Source organism: Dipodomys spectabilis, unplaced genomic scaffold (genome assembly GCF_019054845.1).
Source record: "Dipodomys spectabilis isolate Male_0828 unplaced genomic scaffold, ASM1905484v1 ptg000079l, whole genome shotgun sequence".
NCBI lineage: Eukaryota > Metazoa > Chordata > Mammalia > Rodentia > Heteromyidae > Dipodomys > Dipodomys spectabilis.
In genome coordinates this window covers 1,389,767-1,410,309 of record NW_024870756.1, presented here as the reverse complement: position 1 = coordinate 1,410,309, position 20,543 = coordinate 1,389,767, and the positions used below count along the sequence as shown (strand labels likewise).

General features: G+C 42.2%; 1 protein-coding gene across 4 annotated transcripts in view; it reads left to right on the top strand.

The window, feature by feature from the left end:
• Positions 1-577: 577 nt before the first annotated feature.
• The window catches only part of Aak1 (AP2 associated kinase 1), a 175,211-nt gene continuing 155,245 nt past the window's right edge, over positions 578-20,543 (top strand). For all 4 annotated transcript variants that reach the window (XM_042683071.1, XM_042683068.1, XM_042683070.1 and 1 more), the window contains exons 1-2: positions 578-762; positions 1,052-1,438. In XM_042683071.1, coding sequence (XP_042539005.1) covers positions 1,276-1,438 — 163 coding nt within the window. In that variant the 5' untranslated portion in view covers positions 578-762; positions 1,052-1,275. The remainder of the gene's footprint in view (positions 763-1,051; positions 1,439-20,543) is intronic.

Sequence of the window (20,543 nt, the reverse complement as noted above, 5' to 3'; positions counted from 1 at the left end):
CGGTTAAGCCGCGTCCTTCAGGTGTCAGCCTCGTTCTGATTAGAAACTACAACTCCCAGAGTTCCTTGTGCCAGGCCGCCAGGCCGCAAATAAGATGGCCCCAGAAGGGAAAAAACATGCAACGAGTAGGGGGTTGGGTGGGGGGAGCAGGTCTCTGGCAGCTTCTTTACCGGATGTGTTTAAATAACTGACTCTCCACATATGCACCAACCCACTAACCATCTCGGAGGCTGCGGAGGCCAGGGCCGACGCCGCGCCCGCTTCTCCAGGGCCATCTTGGGAGTTGTAGTCCTCCTGCCAGACTGCGCCGAACTACCTTTCCCAGGGTGCCCTGCGAAAGGCGATAGAAACGCTCTTTTCTAAGACTCTCTCTGCACTAAAGATCCTCCCCATCCCGTTTCCCCGGTCTTCTCGTCATCGACTTCTTTTCCATTTGTCGAGAAAGGGAATCAGCCCCAGGAGCTGCCAGGGCTCCGGGCCGCGCCGCCCCAAGAGGCACTTCCGGCGGCGGTTCACTTCCTGGTTGGGTGGATGGAGCCCGGCGGGAGCGCGCGCGGGGGAGGGGCGGCGGGTCAGTCTCCGCCGGGCGCACGGGGGATCAGCTGGCGGGCGGGCTAGTTAGCGAGCGAGCGGGCGGGCGGGCGCCGAACGAGCCCCGGCTCAGACTGCAGCGCCGCCTCCTCTCCGCGTCGCAGGTCGGCCCGGCGGCCGTGACAATGTTGCGGGGCTGGTAGCTGGGCTCCGGCCGCCGAGCCGTCTCAAGTGGGTGCCTCGGGGATGCTCCCTGGCGGGGTGGCGGGGGGACCGGGTCGTAGGGGGGACCAGCAGGATCGGCGCTGTCCAGGCCGGCCCTCCTTTTTCCGAGCTCCGGCTGGGCACGGGGATCCGGAGTTGTGGGGCCGGGGATGCATTTTCAGCCTCGGGATTCTTTTCAGCAGGAAAATGCATGGAGCGTTTCCCTGGGATGATGGCTTTTGCTCCCTCTAGGACTCGGCAGTTGAATTTTTAAGTGTGTTACTGATTCATCCTCTCTCTTCCTCTGTCATCGCAGGTTTAAACTTACACGAATCGCTCTCTGGAGGAGGAGGGGACCCGCCGCGCGATTGACACGCATATTCCTATAGGCATCCTCCCTCAGCCCCCACCCCCACGACCGGATTCGGGTGGCTCCTCGCGGAGCTGAAATCCGAGAAGAAATCCTTAGATCTCTTTTCTTTAAAAAAAAAAAAATCTAGAAACCATCGGCATTTTGCTTTGCTGCTTCCTATTTGCAAGATGAAGAAGTTTTTCGACTCCCGACGAGAACAGGGTGGCTCTGGCCTGGGCTCGGGCTCCAGCGGAGGAGGGGGCAGCACCTCAGGCCTGGGCAGTGGCTATATCGGAAGGGTCTTTGGCATCGGGCGACAGCAGGTCACAGTGGACGAGGTGTTGGCAGAAGGTACGGTGGAACTCTGCGCTGTAAATTAAAATCTTGTGCTGATGTGGCAAGACTCTGGTTTCTAGTTGTTGAATGTATGAATGGGTTTTTCACCAACTGACCCCCCCCCCCCCCCCCCCGCACTTTCCTCGTGAGTCATTGTCCTTGAGAGATTTAAAACTGAGATTGGAAAGTGACAGGGCTTAAAGGGGTAGGGGGAAGTTGTTTACTGCAGTGGCCTTTTAGGGAGGGAAATAAAAGGTTAAGAAGCCACCTTCTTTTCCTCCTGGAATTAGGCAGATCAGAGGAGAAAAACGTAGATGGGAAAGTGTAAAGCTCACCATCAGATGCAGGGTGGTGGGCTTGTCATCCTCCCAAAACTTGAAATATTGATGTGAAGAATGTAGGGTGGGAATTGGGGGAATCCTTAAGGAGGAAGAGGGTTTTTTTCCTACTAACTTTTCCATTTCCATAGGAGGTGTTGAGAGGAAGGTCCGATTTTCTGGGAATGGGAATGTGTTTATCTGAGCAAGGCTCTAGGTGGATTTGACTAGGTTTGTTTTCAGATCAACTGTTATCAGGCTCCCAGGATGTAGCTAAGATAACAGAAATTATATGAAGTGAACGTGATTGTTTTGAACTCAATCTCTAGGCCCCTCTTTCTCTCATTTTAAAATTTTTATTAAGAACTACTTGAGAGTAGCTCTCATTTTGTTTTTTTTCCCTGTATTGGACCGGATGTTATTTACATCTGTTGTGTAAATTCCCTCCTTCTGTGTGTGTTCATTTGTATATCTGAACTAATGTAGATATTTATCTTTATCCCCCAGGCTTTTGGGAAATCTTTTCCTGTCTCTTGGTAACCTTAACCTCGACCTTCATAATCATGCTAGACTCATACTTTTCACAGCTCATTGCCTGCTTAGTGTGCTTTTATTTTTAATAAAAGCAGTAATTTCCTTGGTGTGAAGCAATTCAAACTAATTGGATGGGGCCAACCTCCTGTAGGTTGTGTTTTGGACTGCAAGACATTGGAAAGGGGAGGCCTCTATTACTGCAACATGGTGGTATGGAACAGTTTATTAGTGAGGGAAGAAAGAAAGAACGCTAAGAGGCCCCTCTGAAAAGGAGCTTTTTGTAAACTAAGGTTGAAGCAAGGATCCCTACCTGGGCCTAGGAAATGCCTGTCATCCTGAGTGTTGCAGGCTGGTGGGTGGGTTGGGAAGAGGGAGAAGCTGTGTTTGGCTCTCAGCTTTTGTCAACATTGGATTTACGGTCCCAGTTTCTGGGGATGCGATTTTGAAGCTTGTACTTGAAAAATCGTATTTTAAAAAGGGTCTCTGACAGTTAATATTGTTCTGTTTTCATTTGTAGTAATGTTCTAGCTGGACTTAATCCTGGGTCCTGAGTCACTGTCCCTCAGGATTCTTCCTTGTGGGCTTTGGTGCAGGATGGGAGATGCTTCTGTGCCTGCTGCCAGATCTGTACCCTTGAGTCTGATCTGTCTCCTTCATCCCTGTGCCAAAACCCGGACTGCAGTGGGGTGGAGAAATGGAGAAGGATGTGAGAAAGAGAGATCAGAAGAATGAGGGGGTGCAGAGTCCTTCCTCTTCCTTTGACTGGCCTCTCCTGACCTCATAACCCTGGAGCATTTTGTTCAGCTAGGATGGTGTTTCATCATGGATGCTTTGCCCTAAGCGATGCCTGTTCACGAAGACTTGATCTTGGAGAAGGATGGCCAAATGAAAAGGCAAAATTGTTCTTTGTTATCTATGGCTGCCCTCCTCTTCCCTGAACTTCATTCCTGAGAACTGTGCATTATGACATGCTAAAGTGGAACATGGGGCTTTCACCTCTGTATTTAGTCATTTATGGCAGGCACTGTAGTATGCTCTGGGGATGTGATGTTAAACAAGGTGCTAGAATTTATGAACTGTTTTAAGGGATGGAAAATGGGCAGTTATAACAGAATAACTAGTGCCATCATGGAGATAAGCTCAGAATATGCCAACTGCCACTTTATATTATTTTATTTTGGAGGATAGGCCTGGTTTTAGGAGAGGAAGTAACTGAAGAATGAGTAGGAGTTAGCTAGTGTGGTATAGCTTGGGCAAAGATCATAGTAGCAAGAGAAAGTGTTGTGTAAAATTTGGTTTGGTAATGCTGATTTCTTTATGTTCCTTGAGTATAATGGAGTTTGAATTTGTGGCCTGAAAAGTATGTACATGTGCAGGAGTTAGTGTACAAAATATATAATACTTACGAAATCCAAAGACTATTAAATTCTAGAAGTGATGAAACAGATCTAAGGAAAGACTGATGTGCCAGGTGCCAGTGGCTCACGCCTGTAATCCTAGCTACTCAGGAGGCTGAGATCCAAGGATATGGTTCAAAGCCAGCCTGGGCAGGAAAGTCCGTGAAACTCTTATCTCCTGTAAACCACCAGAAAACCGGAAGTGGCACTGTGACTCAAGTGGTAGAGCACTAGCCTTGAGCTGAAGAGCTGAAGGACAGAACGCAGGCCCAGAGTTCAAGCCCAACGACTGACAAAAAAAAAAAAAAAAGACTGATGTTTACCTTTATTTACTTTTTCACAGTGCTGGAAATGAAGCCATAGACCTTGAACATAGTAGGCAAGTTCCCACTACTGAGCTACATCCCTAGTCTTGGTGGAGCCTCCAGGAAATTTAGAAAGACAAAACACACATTTACATATAGTGTGGTTATGAATATTGACTGTGGAATCAGACTGATCTAAGCTCAAATTTGGGGTCTGCTTTTTTTTTTTTTTTTGGGTCCGGTCGTGGGGCCTGAACTCTGGGCCTGGGCGCTGTCCCTCAGCTCTTCAGCTCAAGGCTAGCGCTCTACCACTTGAGCCACAGCGCCACTTCCGGCTTTTTTCTTTTTGCTTATGTGGTGCTGAGGAATTGAACCCAGGGCCTCGAGCATGCAAGGCAAGCGCTCTACCACTGAGCCACCTTCCCAGCCCTGGGGTCTGCTTTTTTGTTGTTGTTGTTAAAAAAAAAGCTATGGAACATTTTTGAATTTCTTTTTTGTTGTAGCAGTGTTCTTCAGATGTGGACCCTGAATCAGGAGCATCTTCATCTGAGAGCTTGCTAGAAATGCGTGTTCTTGGGTATCCCTGGTAGATGGTGGGTATAAAGTCTGAAAACCACTATGCGGTAGAGTTGCTTTGAGGATTTACTAAGACAGTAAAGGATTTACTAAGACAGTAAACATTGAACACTTTTCAAAAGTTCAATAAATAGTAGCTTTTATCTACCAGCAACAATATAGTTAAAGGGGAGTGAAAGCAAGTTTGGTTGTAACAATCTTGAAGTAATCACCTTCTTCCATTGTGTTTGGGCTGAGCCAGATGTTCTTTGCAGAGGCCTTATCAGCTCCTTAAAGGGTAATTACAGGTATTTTGGGCAAACATGCTCCTTCCTAGTCTTTCTTCTCTGAGTCTCCAGACACAAAATTCTACTAGTCCTAGCCAAAGCTGTGCACCAGATGCCCTAGGCAATGTGCCAATCTTCAGACACAGACCTGATCACCACCATATTCTGTTGATTATTTCTTTTTCCCTAATATATATGTACACACACACACACACACACACACACACACACACACACACACACGTCTGTGCCTGATAGTGAGAAGTTGCAAGAGCCTCAAGAAACAGTTGCCAGGTAAGACTGGGGAATGTTGGCCTGCAGGCTCTCCATCAGCAATATCTGCCTTGTTGGACAGGTTCACTGACTAGTTCAGGAAGAACGTGGTTATCTAAGGGAAGTAAGATCCATTTTGAGTTAGAGGAATGGGGATATCTCTAGGCTGGTTGTTGGGAAGGGTACTTTCTAGCTTTCTCAGGAATATGCTATTATGAGATGCTAAATCATTTCTAATAACTGGGCATGTGGTATTAAGGAAAGACTTGGTTTAAGTTTACAGAATGAGCTCATTGGGAAAATTGAATCAATGCTTTCAAAGGACATGAGAAGTGGTGCTTTTATCATACTTCTTAGCTATAGAAGGCCTTATATCTGAGCTTTAAACAATAGGTGTTGAACACTTGCTGTGTTTAAAAGAGTATTCCAGAGGTGTTTCATTTCCATATTAGTTGGACCAGCCAGCTCCTCAGAATAGTTATCTCTACCAAAGGAATCTAGGACCAGGACTAATAAGAACTAAGACTCATACTGAAAAACTTTGATAATTTCTCCTATCTGTAGAATGGGATAGTGAGGGGAAAGGAAAGGAAAAGGAAAAAAAACAAAAATCCACATGTGGCATATAACACAAATATTTTGTTAGTATCAATATGATATATGCATGTCTCATGAACATTCATTAGTACTTTTCTATGGCAAGCCCTGTATTAGGTTCCAGAGACAGTAAGTTGGATGAGCTCTCGCCTCATGGACGTGTAAATAACAAACCTGATACAAATATCTAGCATTAGCATGGGCCTTGGAGTATGGTAGATGGTAAGAGATGGTCTGTGAAGATGAAGGGCCTGAGGACGAAGGTTTCCAGATCAGGAGACATTTGAAGAGGAGTGGCAGTTATCCAGCGATGTTCCAGCTATAGGTTATTGAAGATCTTCCAGCCAGAGCGGGTAGCCTACATGTTAGTATGGAATGGCCAAATAGAAGGATGAGTCAAGAATACTAACTAGTCTAATGCTCTCTGCCTTTCTCTGTTTTTGTTTTGATACCAGGCCTATCACTCAGCTTTTTTCTTTCTTTTTTAATTATAATTTTACTGTTATTATTAAGGTATTGTACAGAGGAGTTGCCATTTTATGTTAGGTAACGAACACATTTCTTTTTTTGGACAATGTTACCCCTTCCTTCACTTCACTCAGCTTTTCTTTTTTACTTTTATCTTTATCTTTTTTTTTTTTGCTAGTCTTGGGCTTAAACTCAGGGCCTGGGTGCTATCCCTGAGCCTCTTTATGCTCCAGGTTTTGCTTTACTACTTGAGCCCGTAGTACCACTTCTGGTGTTTTCTGAGTAGTTGATTGGAGATAAGAGTCTCATGGATTTTTCCACCCTGGCTGGCTTCGAACTGCAATCCTCAGATCTCAGCCTCCTGAATAGCTAGGATTACAGGTATGAGTCACCAGTGTCTGGCTTTTCACTGAGCTTGACTTGATCACAGATGGTACTTAAACGATAGAGCACCATTTGAGATTTTGAGATTTTACTGGTTAATTCAATGACTTTTCTGCCTTGGCTTGCTTTGAACCTTGATTTTCCAATCTCAGCCTCCTGAGTATATAGAATTACAGGTGGGAGTCAGTAGTGTTGGGCTTAATGTTGACAATTTTGGTTAGTGCAAGTTTGCCTTCCAGAATCAAGGAAAGGACATGTGTGGCATGTGCTGTATATATATGCATAAGGAGATTCTTTTACATTTGCCTCCAAATGTACACTTGCATATATTTGCTGGTTACTCTCTTCAGTGGCTCTTAGCTACTATCAAATAACTAGGAGTCTCTACTGTTCCTCTGCTGTACCTTAGCTCTGTGCTAAGGCATAGCATGTATGGAGAAAAGGAAAAGGTTTCCCAGAAGGGTCATAGAGACAAGAAGCTTGCATATGCGAGTATATGTTTTGGAAGGCTAAGGATTGGGAGAGGCAGAAGACTAGTGTTACAGAAAAGGGTGAATAGGGGATGATAATGAGGATGTTTGACTAGAGCAGAAAGAAGAAAATAAGTTTATAGAGACCCTTAAGCATCAGGCAGAGATTAGTTATAAGCACCTGAGGCTTTCTCTTGACGCAAATACCAATTTGATCCCTCCCACTTCAGATGTCTTTGCCTGCTGGGAAGTCTGGTCTTTTTAATGCAACTGCAGATTTTCAGGGGGTGGTTTGTGAATGGTGTCTTCCTGGTTTGAGGCATGATGACAGTTTAGCTTTGCTAAATATAGCTAAATCCAGAATGTAGAAATGAAGTCCAGAATAAGCAATTGCTATGGTCAGAGGCTTTTCTTTGGTCTTTCTAACAAAAAACCAAGCTCATTTAATAAGAGATGATGACAAGAGAACACATGGGATTTGAATGGTAGCTAAAATGACATGTAGAGTATACAAGAAAGGCTTGGTGACTCTTAATGAAGCACCTGGAAATAATACTACTGTATCACAGTCATCATTTTAATTTACAGTATTTGAAAATGGACACTTTAGAAAGGGGACTAGTACTGATGTCTGCTTTCATCTTACACTCTTACAAGGATAGGTGCCTTCTGAGCCTACTTGAGAGCTATCTAGGGCATCTGTGTCTCATAGAGATGAAGAAATTATAGTAATAGTCATGCTATTATCTGTTGAAGTAGCATCTAGCCAGCGTGGCAGCAAAGACTCACTTGCAGTCTACCTTTCTGGAGTCATATTTTGTGTGGTGGAAGAGCACTTCATTATGACCTGGGAGAGCGAAGTTTGTTATTCGTTCACTGCCTTGTCAATAAATGCTGATGAGAAACCCTGTGTGAAGATGGTAGGATGTAGCTCTGCCTTCAGGAACTCAAATAGGAACCTTGAGACATATAAGAAAGTAGCATTTATTGCAATAGAGGAATGTGAAAGGGTGAAGGCAACAGATCTGTGGGGAGAAGTTAGGGGAAGATAAAGGTGATATTTGAGGTATATTTAAAAAAAAATAAGAAGTTAGTGGGCACTGATGGCTGGTGCCTGTAATCCTACTCAGGAAGCTGAGATCTGAGGATCACAAGAGGCCATCATTGGTACGAAAATCTTTGAGACTCTTCAATTAACCATCTCTCCCTCCTTCCCTCCCCCCACAAAAGCCAGAATTGGAGCTGTGGCTCAAGTGGTATAGTACTAGCCTTGAGCAAAAAAAGCTCAGGAATAGTGCCCAGGGCAAGTACCAAGCTCCAGGACCAGCAGAAAAATAACAAAAAAATTTAAAAAAAATAAGAATTTATTGGTAAGAGGGATAAGATCAGGAGAACATTCTAGATAGAGAAGATAATGTACAACATGCGTAAAGACACAACACAGGAAAATTTATTGTTTGTTGAGACACTTTATGTTTTGAGATAGAGGTAACCATCTATTAGTGGCCCAGGGCTGTGCTATACATAAAATAACCACATATGACTATGTATAAATTGTTTAAAACTAAACAGAATAATAATTCATTACTTCACACATTAGCTATATTCCAACTGCTTAGTATCTTTCTTTCTTTGTGTGTGTGTGTGTGTGTGTGTGTGTGTGTGTATGCGTGCATGTGTGCGTGTATGCGTGCATGTGTGCCCTGGTGCTGGGCATGGCTTGAACTCAGGGCCTTGCTCAGATTTCTCTGCTCATAGCTGGTGTTCTACCATACCTCTAGTCTGGTATTTTGCTGGATAATTGCAGATGTGAGTCTCCAGGACTTTTCTGCCTCAGATGGCTTCAAACCTTAGCCTCCTGAGTAGCTAGGAATATGTACAGGCATGAACCACTGGTGTGTCTGTGTCTGTCCAAGACTAGTTTCTAACCACAAAAATTTCCATGGGCAGTATGGTTTAGTGTAGTCTAGAGGAATAGCCTTATAAGTTAAAGAGCAAGCCATCTCTTCATCTGTGTAGGCTTTTGTCCTTTTGTCATTACCTAGTATGTAAAGGCACAGTATATACTTAGGATAAGGTTCATCATGAATAAAGTGGATGCAAATCCCCATTTTAAATGATCTCAAGTTTTGGTAAACTTCTTGCCATGTCTCATTAGACTGGGATTGTTTTGACATTATAGTGTGCCTGATGAAGTGTAGAAATGACAGCTCTGCCATTTTCTTATTCATTTATGCTCGCTTTATCTTGAATCCAAGGTTACTGCACAGAAATCTCTTTCACCACTTATTTGTTTTATAAGTGTTAATTCATTTAAAACAATGTAATTAGTGAATCTACTTAATCAAGCCTACATGAAGAGCAGAATCAGTGGATTGAAAGGCTGTCACCATCAACTTCAAGTATGAGACACTGTACTGAATGGAAAAACGGATGTTGTGTTATATTATTATATATTAAAAATGGTAAATAGCTGGGTGCCAGTGGCTCACACTTGTAATCCTATCTACTCAGGAGGCTGAGATCTGAGGATTGTGGTTCAAAGCCAGCCCAGGCAGGAAGTCCTTGAGACTCTTATCTTTATAAACCACTCAGAAAACTGGAAGTGGCACATGGCTCAAGTGGTAGAGCACTGGCCTTGAGCTGAAGAGCTGAGGGACAGTGTTTAGGCCCAGAGTTCAAGCCTCACAACTGACCAAAAAAAAAAAAAAAAAAGATAAATAGTATTTTTCCAATGCTTTCATTGTAGTAAAATACACATAATCTAAAATTTTCTATCATAGCTCTTCTTTATCAAATTCTTTTTTTTTTTTTTTTTTTGGGTCCAGTTGTGGGGCCTGAACTCTGGGCCTGGGCGCTGTCCCTCAGCTCTTCAGCTCAAGGCTAGCGCTGTACTATCTGAACCACAGCGCCACTTCTGGCTTTTTTCTTTTTGCTTATGTGGTGCTGAGGAATGGAACCCAGGGCCTCATGCATGCAAGGCAAGCACTCTACCACTAAGCCACCTTCCCAACCCCAATCATAGCTCTTCTTAAGAGTACAATTTGGTGGTGTTAAATACATACACAGTATGCAACCATTACCACCATCCATCACCATAACCTTTTCATCTTATAAAATTGAAATTCGAGTTGGGTGCTTGTGCCTCATGTTTGTTATTCTAGCTACTCAGGAGGCTGAGATCTGAGGGATAAGATTTGAAGCCAACATGGGCAGGAAAGTCTATGAGACACATCTCCAGTGAACCACCAAAATGCCAGAAGTGGAGCTGTGGCTCAAGTGGTAGAGCATGAGCCTTGAATACAAAAACTCAGTGACAGCACCCAGACCATAAGTTCAAGCTTCAGGGCTTGTGTGCGCACATGTGTGCACATGCGCATGTGCGCGCGCGCGCACACACACACACACACACACACATTGAAATTTGATATTCATTAAACTATAACTCTCCTTTCCCGACTCTCTAGTTTTGACATCCACTACTTATGATCTTCCTGCCTTTGCCTCTGGAGTGTAGGGAATATGGATATATGCCACCATATCTGTTTTCTATGTATGATTTTGAGAAATATTTTATATGAGTGGAATAGTATTTAGCATTTTGTGTCTAGCTTATTTCACAGCATAATGTCTCTAAGGAACATCCATGTTGTGTAATGTATCACAATTTTTTCCTTTTTTTTTTGGGGGGGGGGGATCTGGTCGTGGGCCTGAACTCTGGGCCTGGGCGCTGTCCCTCAGCTCTTCAGTCAAGGCTTGCACTCTATCACTTGAGCCACAGTGCCACTTCTGGCTTTTTTTTTTCTTCTGCTTATGTGGTGCTGAGGAATTGAATCCAGGGCCTCAGGCATGCAAGGCAAGTGCTCTACCACTGAGCTACCTTCCCAGCCCACACAATTTTTTCCTTTTTAAGGCTTATAAATATTCCATTGTATGTATTTTTTAATATATATTTTTTATTGTAAAGATACTGTACAGAGGGGTTACCGTTACATGAGTAAGGTATTGAGTACATTTCCTATCGAGCATTGTTACCCCCCTTTCTATTGTATATAATATATACAATTTTATTTATACATTTATTTGATGATGGACATTTGTGTTGCTTCCACTTTTTAGCTCTTACTAATAATGCTATGGACTTGTGTGTACAAGGTTTTTTTTTTTTGTCAGTCATGGAGATTGAATTCTGGGCCCGGGCACTGTCCCTCAGCTCTTAAGCTCAAGGTGATTGCTCTGGCACTTGAGCCACAGTGCCACTTCTGGTTTTCTGCTGGTTAATTGGAAATAAGAGTCTCACAGACTTTCCTGCCCAGGCTGGCTTTGAACCATGATCCTCAGATCTCAGCCTTCTGAGTAGCTAGGATTACAGGTGTGAGCCACTGGCGCCTGACTTACAAGTATTTTTTTTTTTAAGACCCTGTGTTCAATTATTTTGAGTATATAATCAAATATAAGAAGTAGAATCACTGGCAGTTTTATACTTAACTTTTTAAGGAAATCCCTTACCATTTTTCCACTTAGTTTATACCAGGTTTACTTGCCCCCAACAGTGCATAAATATCCTGCCTGGACTAGCTTCAAACTGTGATCCTCAGATCTCAGCCTCCTAAGAAAGATTATAGACATGAGCCATCTGTGCTTGGTTTTATAATTTTCAGTTTTATGATAGTAGTTATCCTACTAGGTGGTAGGTAGTATCTTATTGCAGTTTCAATTACTGATGTCTAGCATCTTTTCATGTGTTGATTAGCCATTTATATATTTTCTTTGGGAAAATATGTGCCTGAACCCTTGGGCCAGTTTTGGATCAAGTTGTTTGTTTGTTATGGAGTTTTAGGATTTCTTGTGTTCTGGATGTTAGTCCGTTTTCAGATGCATGGTTTGCAAATATTTTCTCCCATTCTGTGACTTGCCTTTTTACTCTGGAAATCTTATTTTTCAGATTAGCATCTCTATATTTCCTTTCTATATCATAGTGGATGGTCTTGGATATCCTTGTTTGAATAGCATTGATTTAGAATAGGGGATCTTATGTTTTGTTCCTCAAAAAAAGGTGAAAGTATTTGCTTTCACTTTATCAAGAAAAGACTCAAGTATATGCAAATACGCTGAACTAGGGATGTTTATTCAAGCAAGTTTCCTTGAAGAAGGGAATCCAAAGAAAATACTCGATCATCACAAGTCTTTCATAACAATTTGGTCTGCACTGATCTTTTTCCCTTCAGTCCCTCCAGAATTTAGAAACTGTACCACATTTCCCAGCATTGCAATAGGTATTTGTTTTGTGGAGTTCTCTTTTTCTTGTATGTTGATCATATTATGTCACTTAGAAGGCAAGAGTCACATCTTCCATTGCGTCTGTCTTTGCCATAGTGTCTCAGATGTAGATGAGAATCTGTAAGATACTCAGTATGCCTTGTGGCACTTATACATGATAACATTATACCTACAGTCTCTCACTTCTTACTCCCTACATCTCTAAGATAGGAAGGCCTCTTATTACTGTACAGTTGAGGAATCAGTGGTAGACATAGGTTAAATAACTACTACAAACTGCACTGACAAAAATATTGAAAGAACTTGAACCCGAGACTGCTAGTTGCAAGCGAATTGTTTCTGAGAATTCTCTGTTGTATAAATACCTGTTCTTATAATACCTGTGTTTGAGTGTGTCTTTGGTGCTGAGGATGGATCCCCAGGACTAGCACATACTAGGCAAATGTTCTGCCATACTACCAATGAACTATATTCCTGGTCCCTCTCATAATACTTTTTGTCTTTTTACTTTTTTCAGTGCCAGTCTTGAGTTTGAACTCTGGGCCTGGGTGCTATCTCTGAGCTTTTTTGCTCAAGGATTGCACTCTACCATTTGAGCCACAGCTCCTCTTTTGGTTTCTTGGTAGTTAATTGGAGATGAGAGTTTCATGGACTTTTCTCCCTAGGCTATGGGCTTTTTTTTTTTTGCCTCAGTTGGCTTTGAACCATGATCCTTAGATCTTGATCTCCTAAGTAACTAGGATTTCAGTTGTGAGCCACTGGCACCTGGCTACACTGACTTTTTTTTTAAAATATAATTCTTCCCAAATGGATCTCTTTATGAGCTTTCTAAGTCAGGAAAGTCATTATATTGTCTTAGTCTATAGTTTGCTCCACCAAGATACTATAAACTGAGATATTTATAAAAAACAGAACATTTATTTCCTACTGTGTAGAGGCTAGAAGGCTGCAATCAGGGTGCTAGTACAGTTAGGTTCTAGTGAAGGCACCTGCTCTGGATGTGCCTTCATAAGAAGGAAGGGACAAGACAGCTTTCTGAGGCCTCTTTTATAAAGACTTAATGTCTTTAAGGAGGGCTTTTCCCTCACTCAGAATCTAATCACCTCTCAAAGGCCCCATCTTCTAAGATTGTCATCTTGGTTATTGGAATGCAACATAGGAATTTTGGAGGAACTAAAAAAACAAACAAACCAGTATTCAGATTGGAGAACATGGGGAGACTTTAGAAGAGCTCAAAATCCACATTCAGTAAGTGGTGGAGTGTTGTTACAACTGTCCTCAATGAGGACCCACTGATACTTGACTTTCTGCCTTCTTTTGTTTACTGCTCTGTTGCTAACTAGCCACCTTCTGTAGAAATTTAAGGATTTTAAATTGTAATAAGTTAGGAAAAATAACTAGTTTATTTTGTCTTAAGAAAATGAATATAAATTTACATGATTTGCTTAAAGTCACGTAGCATATTAGGCCCTTATGAGCCACCACAGTGCCTGTGTCTCCACATCACTAGTGCTGTTCACCTCATCACTAGTGCCACCTTACCACGGTTATAGACCATCTGGGGCTGGATAACTTTTGGTTGTGGGGAAGTGGTCATTTGCATCATAGGATGTTTACTGTATCATCAGTCTGTGCTTATTAGTGAGTACCACTGCTACATTTGTTCATCCTCTGTCCCTCCATTTCTGTGCCTCTCCTTAGTCTCTGCTTGTTAGATGACAGAAGGACACCTAATTATGGTGTCTCTAGACATTGTTACATGTTATCTGGGGGGTAAAAATTACCTGTTATTAGGAACATTTCTGTTTCATATGTCTGTATATATTCTAGTCTTCTTTTAGTAAAGTTGAAGTAAGTGTTGCTGTTTCTTTGGTTTTTTTTTGACAAGATTGCTTACATAAGTAATTCAGATGCTCTGTATTTCTCTCCAGGCCAAAAAAAGTCTTCTTATTTCATATGAAATTTAATCTCAGGTGCCTTCTTTATTATTACTGTTTAATTAATACTGTTTTATTATTGACCTATTATGTTTCTTATTATTTAATCTATTGTATGTAGTTTTAACAGTCTCAGTATTCTATTGAGTCAGGTAATTGTTATTAAAAGTAAGTCTTTTTGAGTGACATTTCCCTCTTGGCAGAGTACAAGTTGCAAAAGTGAAACAAAGTTGAAAGAGTAAAAACTTGGAGTTTCATTTTGAACTATGGTTGAATTAGCTCCACAACCAGTCAGGTTTTGTCTTTGGGTGAGTAAATCTTGGTAAAAACAATGGATGGCAGTGTCAATCAAAGCTTTGTTTTTTTTGTGTGTGTGTTTTTTTTGTTTTGTTTTGGTGCGGGTACTATCTGTCATGGGGCCTGAACTCTGGGCCTGGGCACTGTCCCTCAGCTCTTCAGATCAAGGTTAACGCTCTACCACTTGAGCCACAGTGCCACTTCCAGCTTTTTCTGCTTATGTGGTGCTGAGGAATTGAACCCAGGGCCTCATGTATGCAAGGCAAGCACTCTACCACTGAGCCATCTTCCCAGCCCCAAAGCTTTGTTATTTATGATTTCTGAAAAGCAAGAGATTATTGGACCAAAAAGATTATGGCATCCCTATATTATTATAATAGAAGGCTAAGTATAGCCTTCATGCCAGATTATCTTTTGTAATTACAATGATCTTAAATAATGATGTCTTCTAGGACTTAAGTTTTGGGGAAAGCAGTCTAATACCATGTAATTTGGTGCTTGTTTTCAAGGCCATTTACAGATATTGCACTGGGACCTTTAGGATGAAGGAATGATGATTGTCCTTTTGGTCTCAGCATGAATTGAGAACAAGCGAACTTTGTTGCTTATGTGGACAATAAGAAGAAATGGGATCAAGTATTGTCTGTTGGGCTCTTTCTGGAGGTCTGGGACGTTTTCAGAGGTGGCTGATCTGCTTGTTATGTACTGTTATTCATTATTTCTCCTGGTCAATGAATCTAGTCTGTTTGAGGAGTGCTAGTTATCTTACAAAGGTTTGCTAGCCTTATTTACTTCTCCCTGGGGATAGCCCAACCCTGTTCCTGAGGCCTTTGTCCTCTACTCTTTTTTAGAGTTCTGGAAATTTTGGTGATGGTGGTGGTGGGGCATTACAGTTGACTGCTCTGGAAAAAATGATTTCATTGGCTTTTTGGTCAGTGGAAAAATCTTGGTCTGATCAGAAGGTGTAACTCAGTAATGATTAGGGAAAACCTGGTATTGTCTTTCCTCTCCTGTCCTCCTAGAAAGGGAGTGTTTTGACGTTTTTCTTAAGAGACTTTCAAGATTGTGCCGTATGTGGTGATTTAAAAGTGTGGGCATTGGAGGTTAATAGTCCGTGGCCCTGTCTCTGTGATGTTGGTAAGCTTAGTAAGATGTAGTCTTTTTATCTGTAAGGTGCAAAAACATGGGTTGTTGGGCTGGGAAGTTGGCTCAGTGGTAGAGCGCTTGCCTTGCATGCTTGAGGCTCTGGGTTCGATTCCTCAGCACCACATAAGCAAAAAGAAAAAAGCCGGAAGTGGTGCTGTGGCTCAAGTGGTAGAGCACTAGCCTTGAGCTGAAGAGCTGAGGGACAGTGCTCAGGCCCAGAGTTCAGGCCCCATGACCGGACCCAAAAAAAAAAAAAAAACATGGGTTGTTGTAAGATCACACGAAAGGATATATGCAAAGCACTTAGCATAGTGCCTGGCATATAATTGGGTAGCAGTCTGTGAATGGTAAATCTTAATATTTTATGAATTTCATTTTCATGAGGGAATATTTGTTGTGCTGTGTCTGTACCCTGGTAGAACTGGAGATTTGTGTATATCCCTCCCCCAATCTGTAAACACTTGGATGAGGACTAGGAAGAAGGGAGAAATACTATTTGTATGTACCCTATGTCAATACAGTATAGAATAGGAACGATAATACTGTATGTACTGAAAACACAGTATTTGTCTTCTTCCTATTTTACTGTGGTTTGGCATTTTCCCCCTCCTTGAAAGCCATTGTGAGAGAGGAAATGTTTTCTTTTCTTTTTTTTTTTTTGGGTCCATTCGTGGGTCCTGAACTCTAGGCCTGGGCACTGTCCCTCAGCTCTTCAGCTCAAGGCTAGCGCTCTACCACTTGAGCCACAGCGCCACTTCCGGCTTTTTTTTCCTTGCTTATATGGTGCTGAGGAATGGAACCCCAGGGCCTCATGCATGCAAGGCAAGCACTCTACCACTGAGCCACCTTCCCAGCCCGAGAGGGGAAATGTTTTCTAACCTATCAAGTCATTGTTACTATGATGGGTTGCTTAATCCAGGCCTGTGCCCTTCTCATCCCTCTTGTACCATGGTTCTAGTTCTTTTCCATTGCTTCACTTTTAATTTCTCTTGTACTTGGGATACCGTACCCTTCCTTTCCCCATCCATTTTCCTTAATCATGTAGTACTTATCACAGCTGGATGCCTTTCACTCTAGCTGGCTGTCTTAACTGTTTTGGACCCATAATCACTGCGTTTTATTTGCTATTTAGCTGTTTCATTTTATCTACTTTTTACTTCTTTTTTTTTTTTTTTGGATCTGGTCGTGGGGCCTGAATTCTGGGCCTGGGTGCTGTCCCTCAGCTCTTCAGCTCAAGGCTAACACTCTACCACTTGAGCCACAGCACCACTTCCGGCTTTTTTCTTTTTGCTTATGTGGTGCTGAGGAATCTAACCCAGGGCCTCAGGCATGCAAGGCAAGCGCTCTACCACTGAGCCACCTTCCCAGCTCTTTATCTACTTTTTAGTGTTAGATAAATACTTCTTTGAGGGGAGTGTATAAGCCTTAAGTTTATTTGTATCCAACTCAAGAGTGTTTAATAATTTGAACAATGTAACAGTGTGCACTACAGAATAAACTAACAGTGACTATTACACTAAAGCAGTAGTAGTTTAAACTCACAGAGCAGGCAGGAGAGACCCCCATTGAAACAGTCAGATAACCTTGATTCCTATTTATTTAAATAAGTTTTTTATTGTGAAAATACTGTGTACAGAGGGGTTACAGTTACATGAGCAAGGTAATGAGTACATTTCTTATCAAGCATTGTTGCTTCTCTTGCTGTAGTATAACAGATCTACGCTGGAGACCTTCACATAGCTTATTACAGTGACGAGAACTAATGAATCATCTTGAGTTTCAGTAAAATTGAGAAACAACTATTAGAAATAGCTCAGGATGGGGCTGGGAATGTGGCTTAGTGGTAGACTAAGCCTACCATGCACGAAGCCCTGGGTTTGATTCCTCAGTACTACAATAAACAAAAAAGAAAAAAAAAAAGAAATAGCTCAGGATGTTGGGGTGTCACAAAGGAATAAGGAACACCAACTTGAAAGCAAAGTTTACTTCTGTGGAAGACTGTACCATCAGCCAAAAATTTGATGAGCAAGCACACTGTACAGGGCAGGCTGCTCTCTTTTTATCCCTAAGGGGCAGGCCCTGCCCTTCTGCTGACATTGGCTGAGCTGTTTCACAATCTGCAAAAGGATGTGGCTTAATTAACATGATGCAACTAAAATTCAAGGAACTGCTAACAGGGTATCTTAATTAAAGTGCTCTGGAAAAGGATATGTGTAACTAAAATGTAATTAACAAGCCACCTGGCCAAACAAAGCAGGGATCCTTCAGAAAAATAATTCTCTCAAGATTAATGGAAAGGAAGCACTACTTGTATAGAAAAGGTACTTTTCTCACAGAACAAATCCAAAGCAAAGGAGAACATCTAGAAAGTTATCCAATTCCCTTCATTAATCATAATAATCCCTTCATATAATCATAAACTTGTGGGTACCTACTATTACAGGTCTCAAGAACAGAGAGTATTTTGACTATGCTAATTCTTAAACTACTTAAGTGCTATATTGTAAAGACAAGAATTAAATTTCTAAACTCACATATTGCTGAGATTTAACTTTAAGCAATTCTAGTTTATGATGGATTTTGATTTGCAAGTAATAAGAGCAGTGATTTCCTGTATTTATTATAGTAAGCATGAGGACAGAGGGCATATAGGAAGGGACTAGTAATTTTAAAATGCATAGATTGGGCCTAGGTGTAGCTAGGAAGGGAGGTGGGCCCATAGAAGATTAGGGTTGGTTGGCTGCCTGCCTTCTTGAAAGGCTTTGGAATGTGAAGAGGTGGACTTTCATATTTATAAAAAGCAACTCAGGGGCTGGGAAGGTGGCTCAGTGGTAGAGCGCTTGCCTTGCATGCATGAGGCCCTGGGTTGGATTCCTCAGCATCACATATGCAAAAAGAAAAAAGCTGGAAGTGGCTCTGTAGCTCAAGTGGTAGAGCGCTAGCCTTGAGCTGAAGAGCTGAGGGACAGCGCCCAGGCCCAGAGTTCAGGCCCCATGACTGGATCCCCCCACCCCACCCCCCCCCCAAAAAAAAAGCAACTCAGCTATAAAATGGGGCTAGAGAGGTGGTACATTAAGCTGATCACTGAATGTAGCCCTTAGAACATACTTAGACACTTATTTCTCCTTGTTTGTGCTAATCTCTAAGAAGAAGAGTGGGATCAGCAATCCTTGCCTGGTGCTTCACCTTGTGAGCTTTATGACCTTGTTGAAAGATCAGCTTTAGGTGGCTCTCTGACCAGTCATGAGAATTCATGTGGGAAAAAAAAAATGATAATAGGGCTGGGATGTAGCTCAGTTGCAAAGCACTTGCCTAGCAAGTATAACATCCTGGGTTCAATCCCAAGTACAAAAAAAAAAAAAAACCCACCAAAAAATGTAGTTAAAATTTGATAATAGACACTCTTAAAAATGAAGTATTTCTTTCTTTCTTTTTTCTTATTTATTTTTATTTTATTTTATTTTTTGCCAGTCTTGGGGTTTGAACTCTGGGCCTGGGTGCTATCCCTGAGTTTCTTTGGCTCTCTTCTACTTGAGACACAGTGCCACTTCTGGCTTTTTCTGAGTAGTTTATTGGAGATAAGAGTCTCACAGATTTTCCTACCTGGCCGGCTTCAAACTGTGAACCTTAGATCTCAGCCTCCTGAGTAGCTAGGATTATATGAGTGAGTCACTGGCACTAGGCTATTTTTCTTTTTAAAATGAGAATTTTTAAAAGTTCAGAATAAATATAAAATATATTATTTAAGTGTTCACTTACCTAGTAATTATAGGGTGATTTTAGCATGATGGAATGATGTTCAAGTCGGTACTCAAGTCCTGCTTCTGGGGAGCAAACAACTATGAGGTCAGGGAAGTAGATGGCCTATGTCTCATTCTCAGTAATCCTGGGCACATATTTCTCCCGCCTGCCTAGTTTATTTTTATATAATAAGGTTATCATTGGCAGATTTTTTTTTTTTTCCAGGGCTGAGGACCGAACCCAGGGCCTTGAGCGTGCTGGGTGGGCGCCCTTCTGCTGGGCTAAACCCCCAGCCCCCATCATTGGCAGATTTTGAGGACTTCTTTTCTTTCTTTCTTTCTTTCTTTCTTTCTTTCTTTCTTTCTTTCTTTCTTTCTTTCTTTCTTTCTTTCTTTCTTTCTTTCTTTCTTTCTTTCTTTCTTTCTTTCTTTCTCTCTCTCTCTCTCTCTCTCTTTCTCTCTTTCTTTTTTTTTGTTGGTCATGGGGCCTGAACGCTGTCCCTCAGCTCTTCAGCTCAAGGCGAGCACTCTACAATTTGAGCCACTGCGCCACTTCCGGTTTTCTGAGTGGTTTATTGGAGATAAGAGTCTCACAGACTTTCCTGCCTGGGCTGGCTTTGAACCACGATCCTCAGATCTCAGCCTCCTGAGTAACTAGGATTATAGGCGTGAGTCATGGGCTCCTGGCATGAGGGTTTCTTCTATCCCAGACATTGTGTATTTTGTTGAGATGTTTGAGGGGGGAGAGAGAGTGGGCCTAATTGGATTGAAGTGTCAGATCCATGTAGCTAGGACTATGATAAAATTCCTGAAATGTATTATTAATCTTGATCTGCCTAGGTATGAGCCCTGTTTGGAGGTATCATTCTTTTTGTTGTTGTTGTTGGTAGTCATGGAGCTTGAACTCTGGGCCTGAGTCCTATCCCTCAGCTCTTCAGCTCAAGGCTCGCACTCTACCACTTGAACTACAGTGCCACTTCTGGTCTTCTGGTGGTTTATTGGAGATAAGAGTTTCACCTGCTGGCTTTGAACCGTGATCCTCAGATCTCAGCCTCCTGAGTAGCTACGATTACAGGCATGAGCCATGGGTGCCTGGCTTGGGAGGTATCATTCTTATCAGAGGTGGAAGGTTC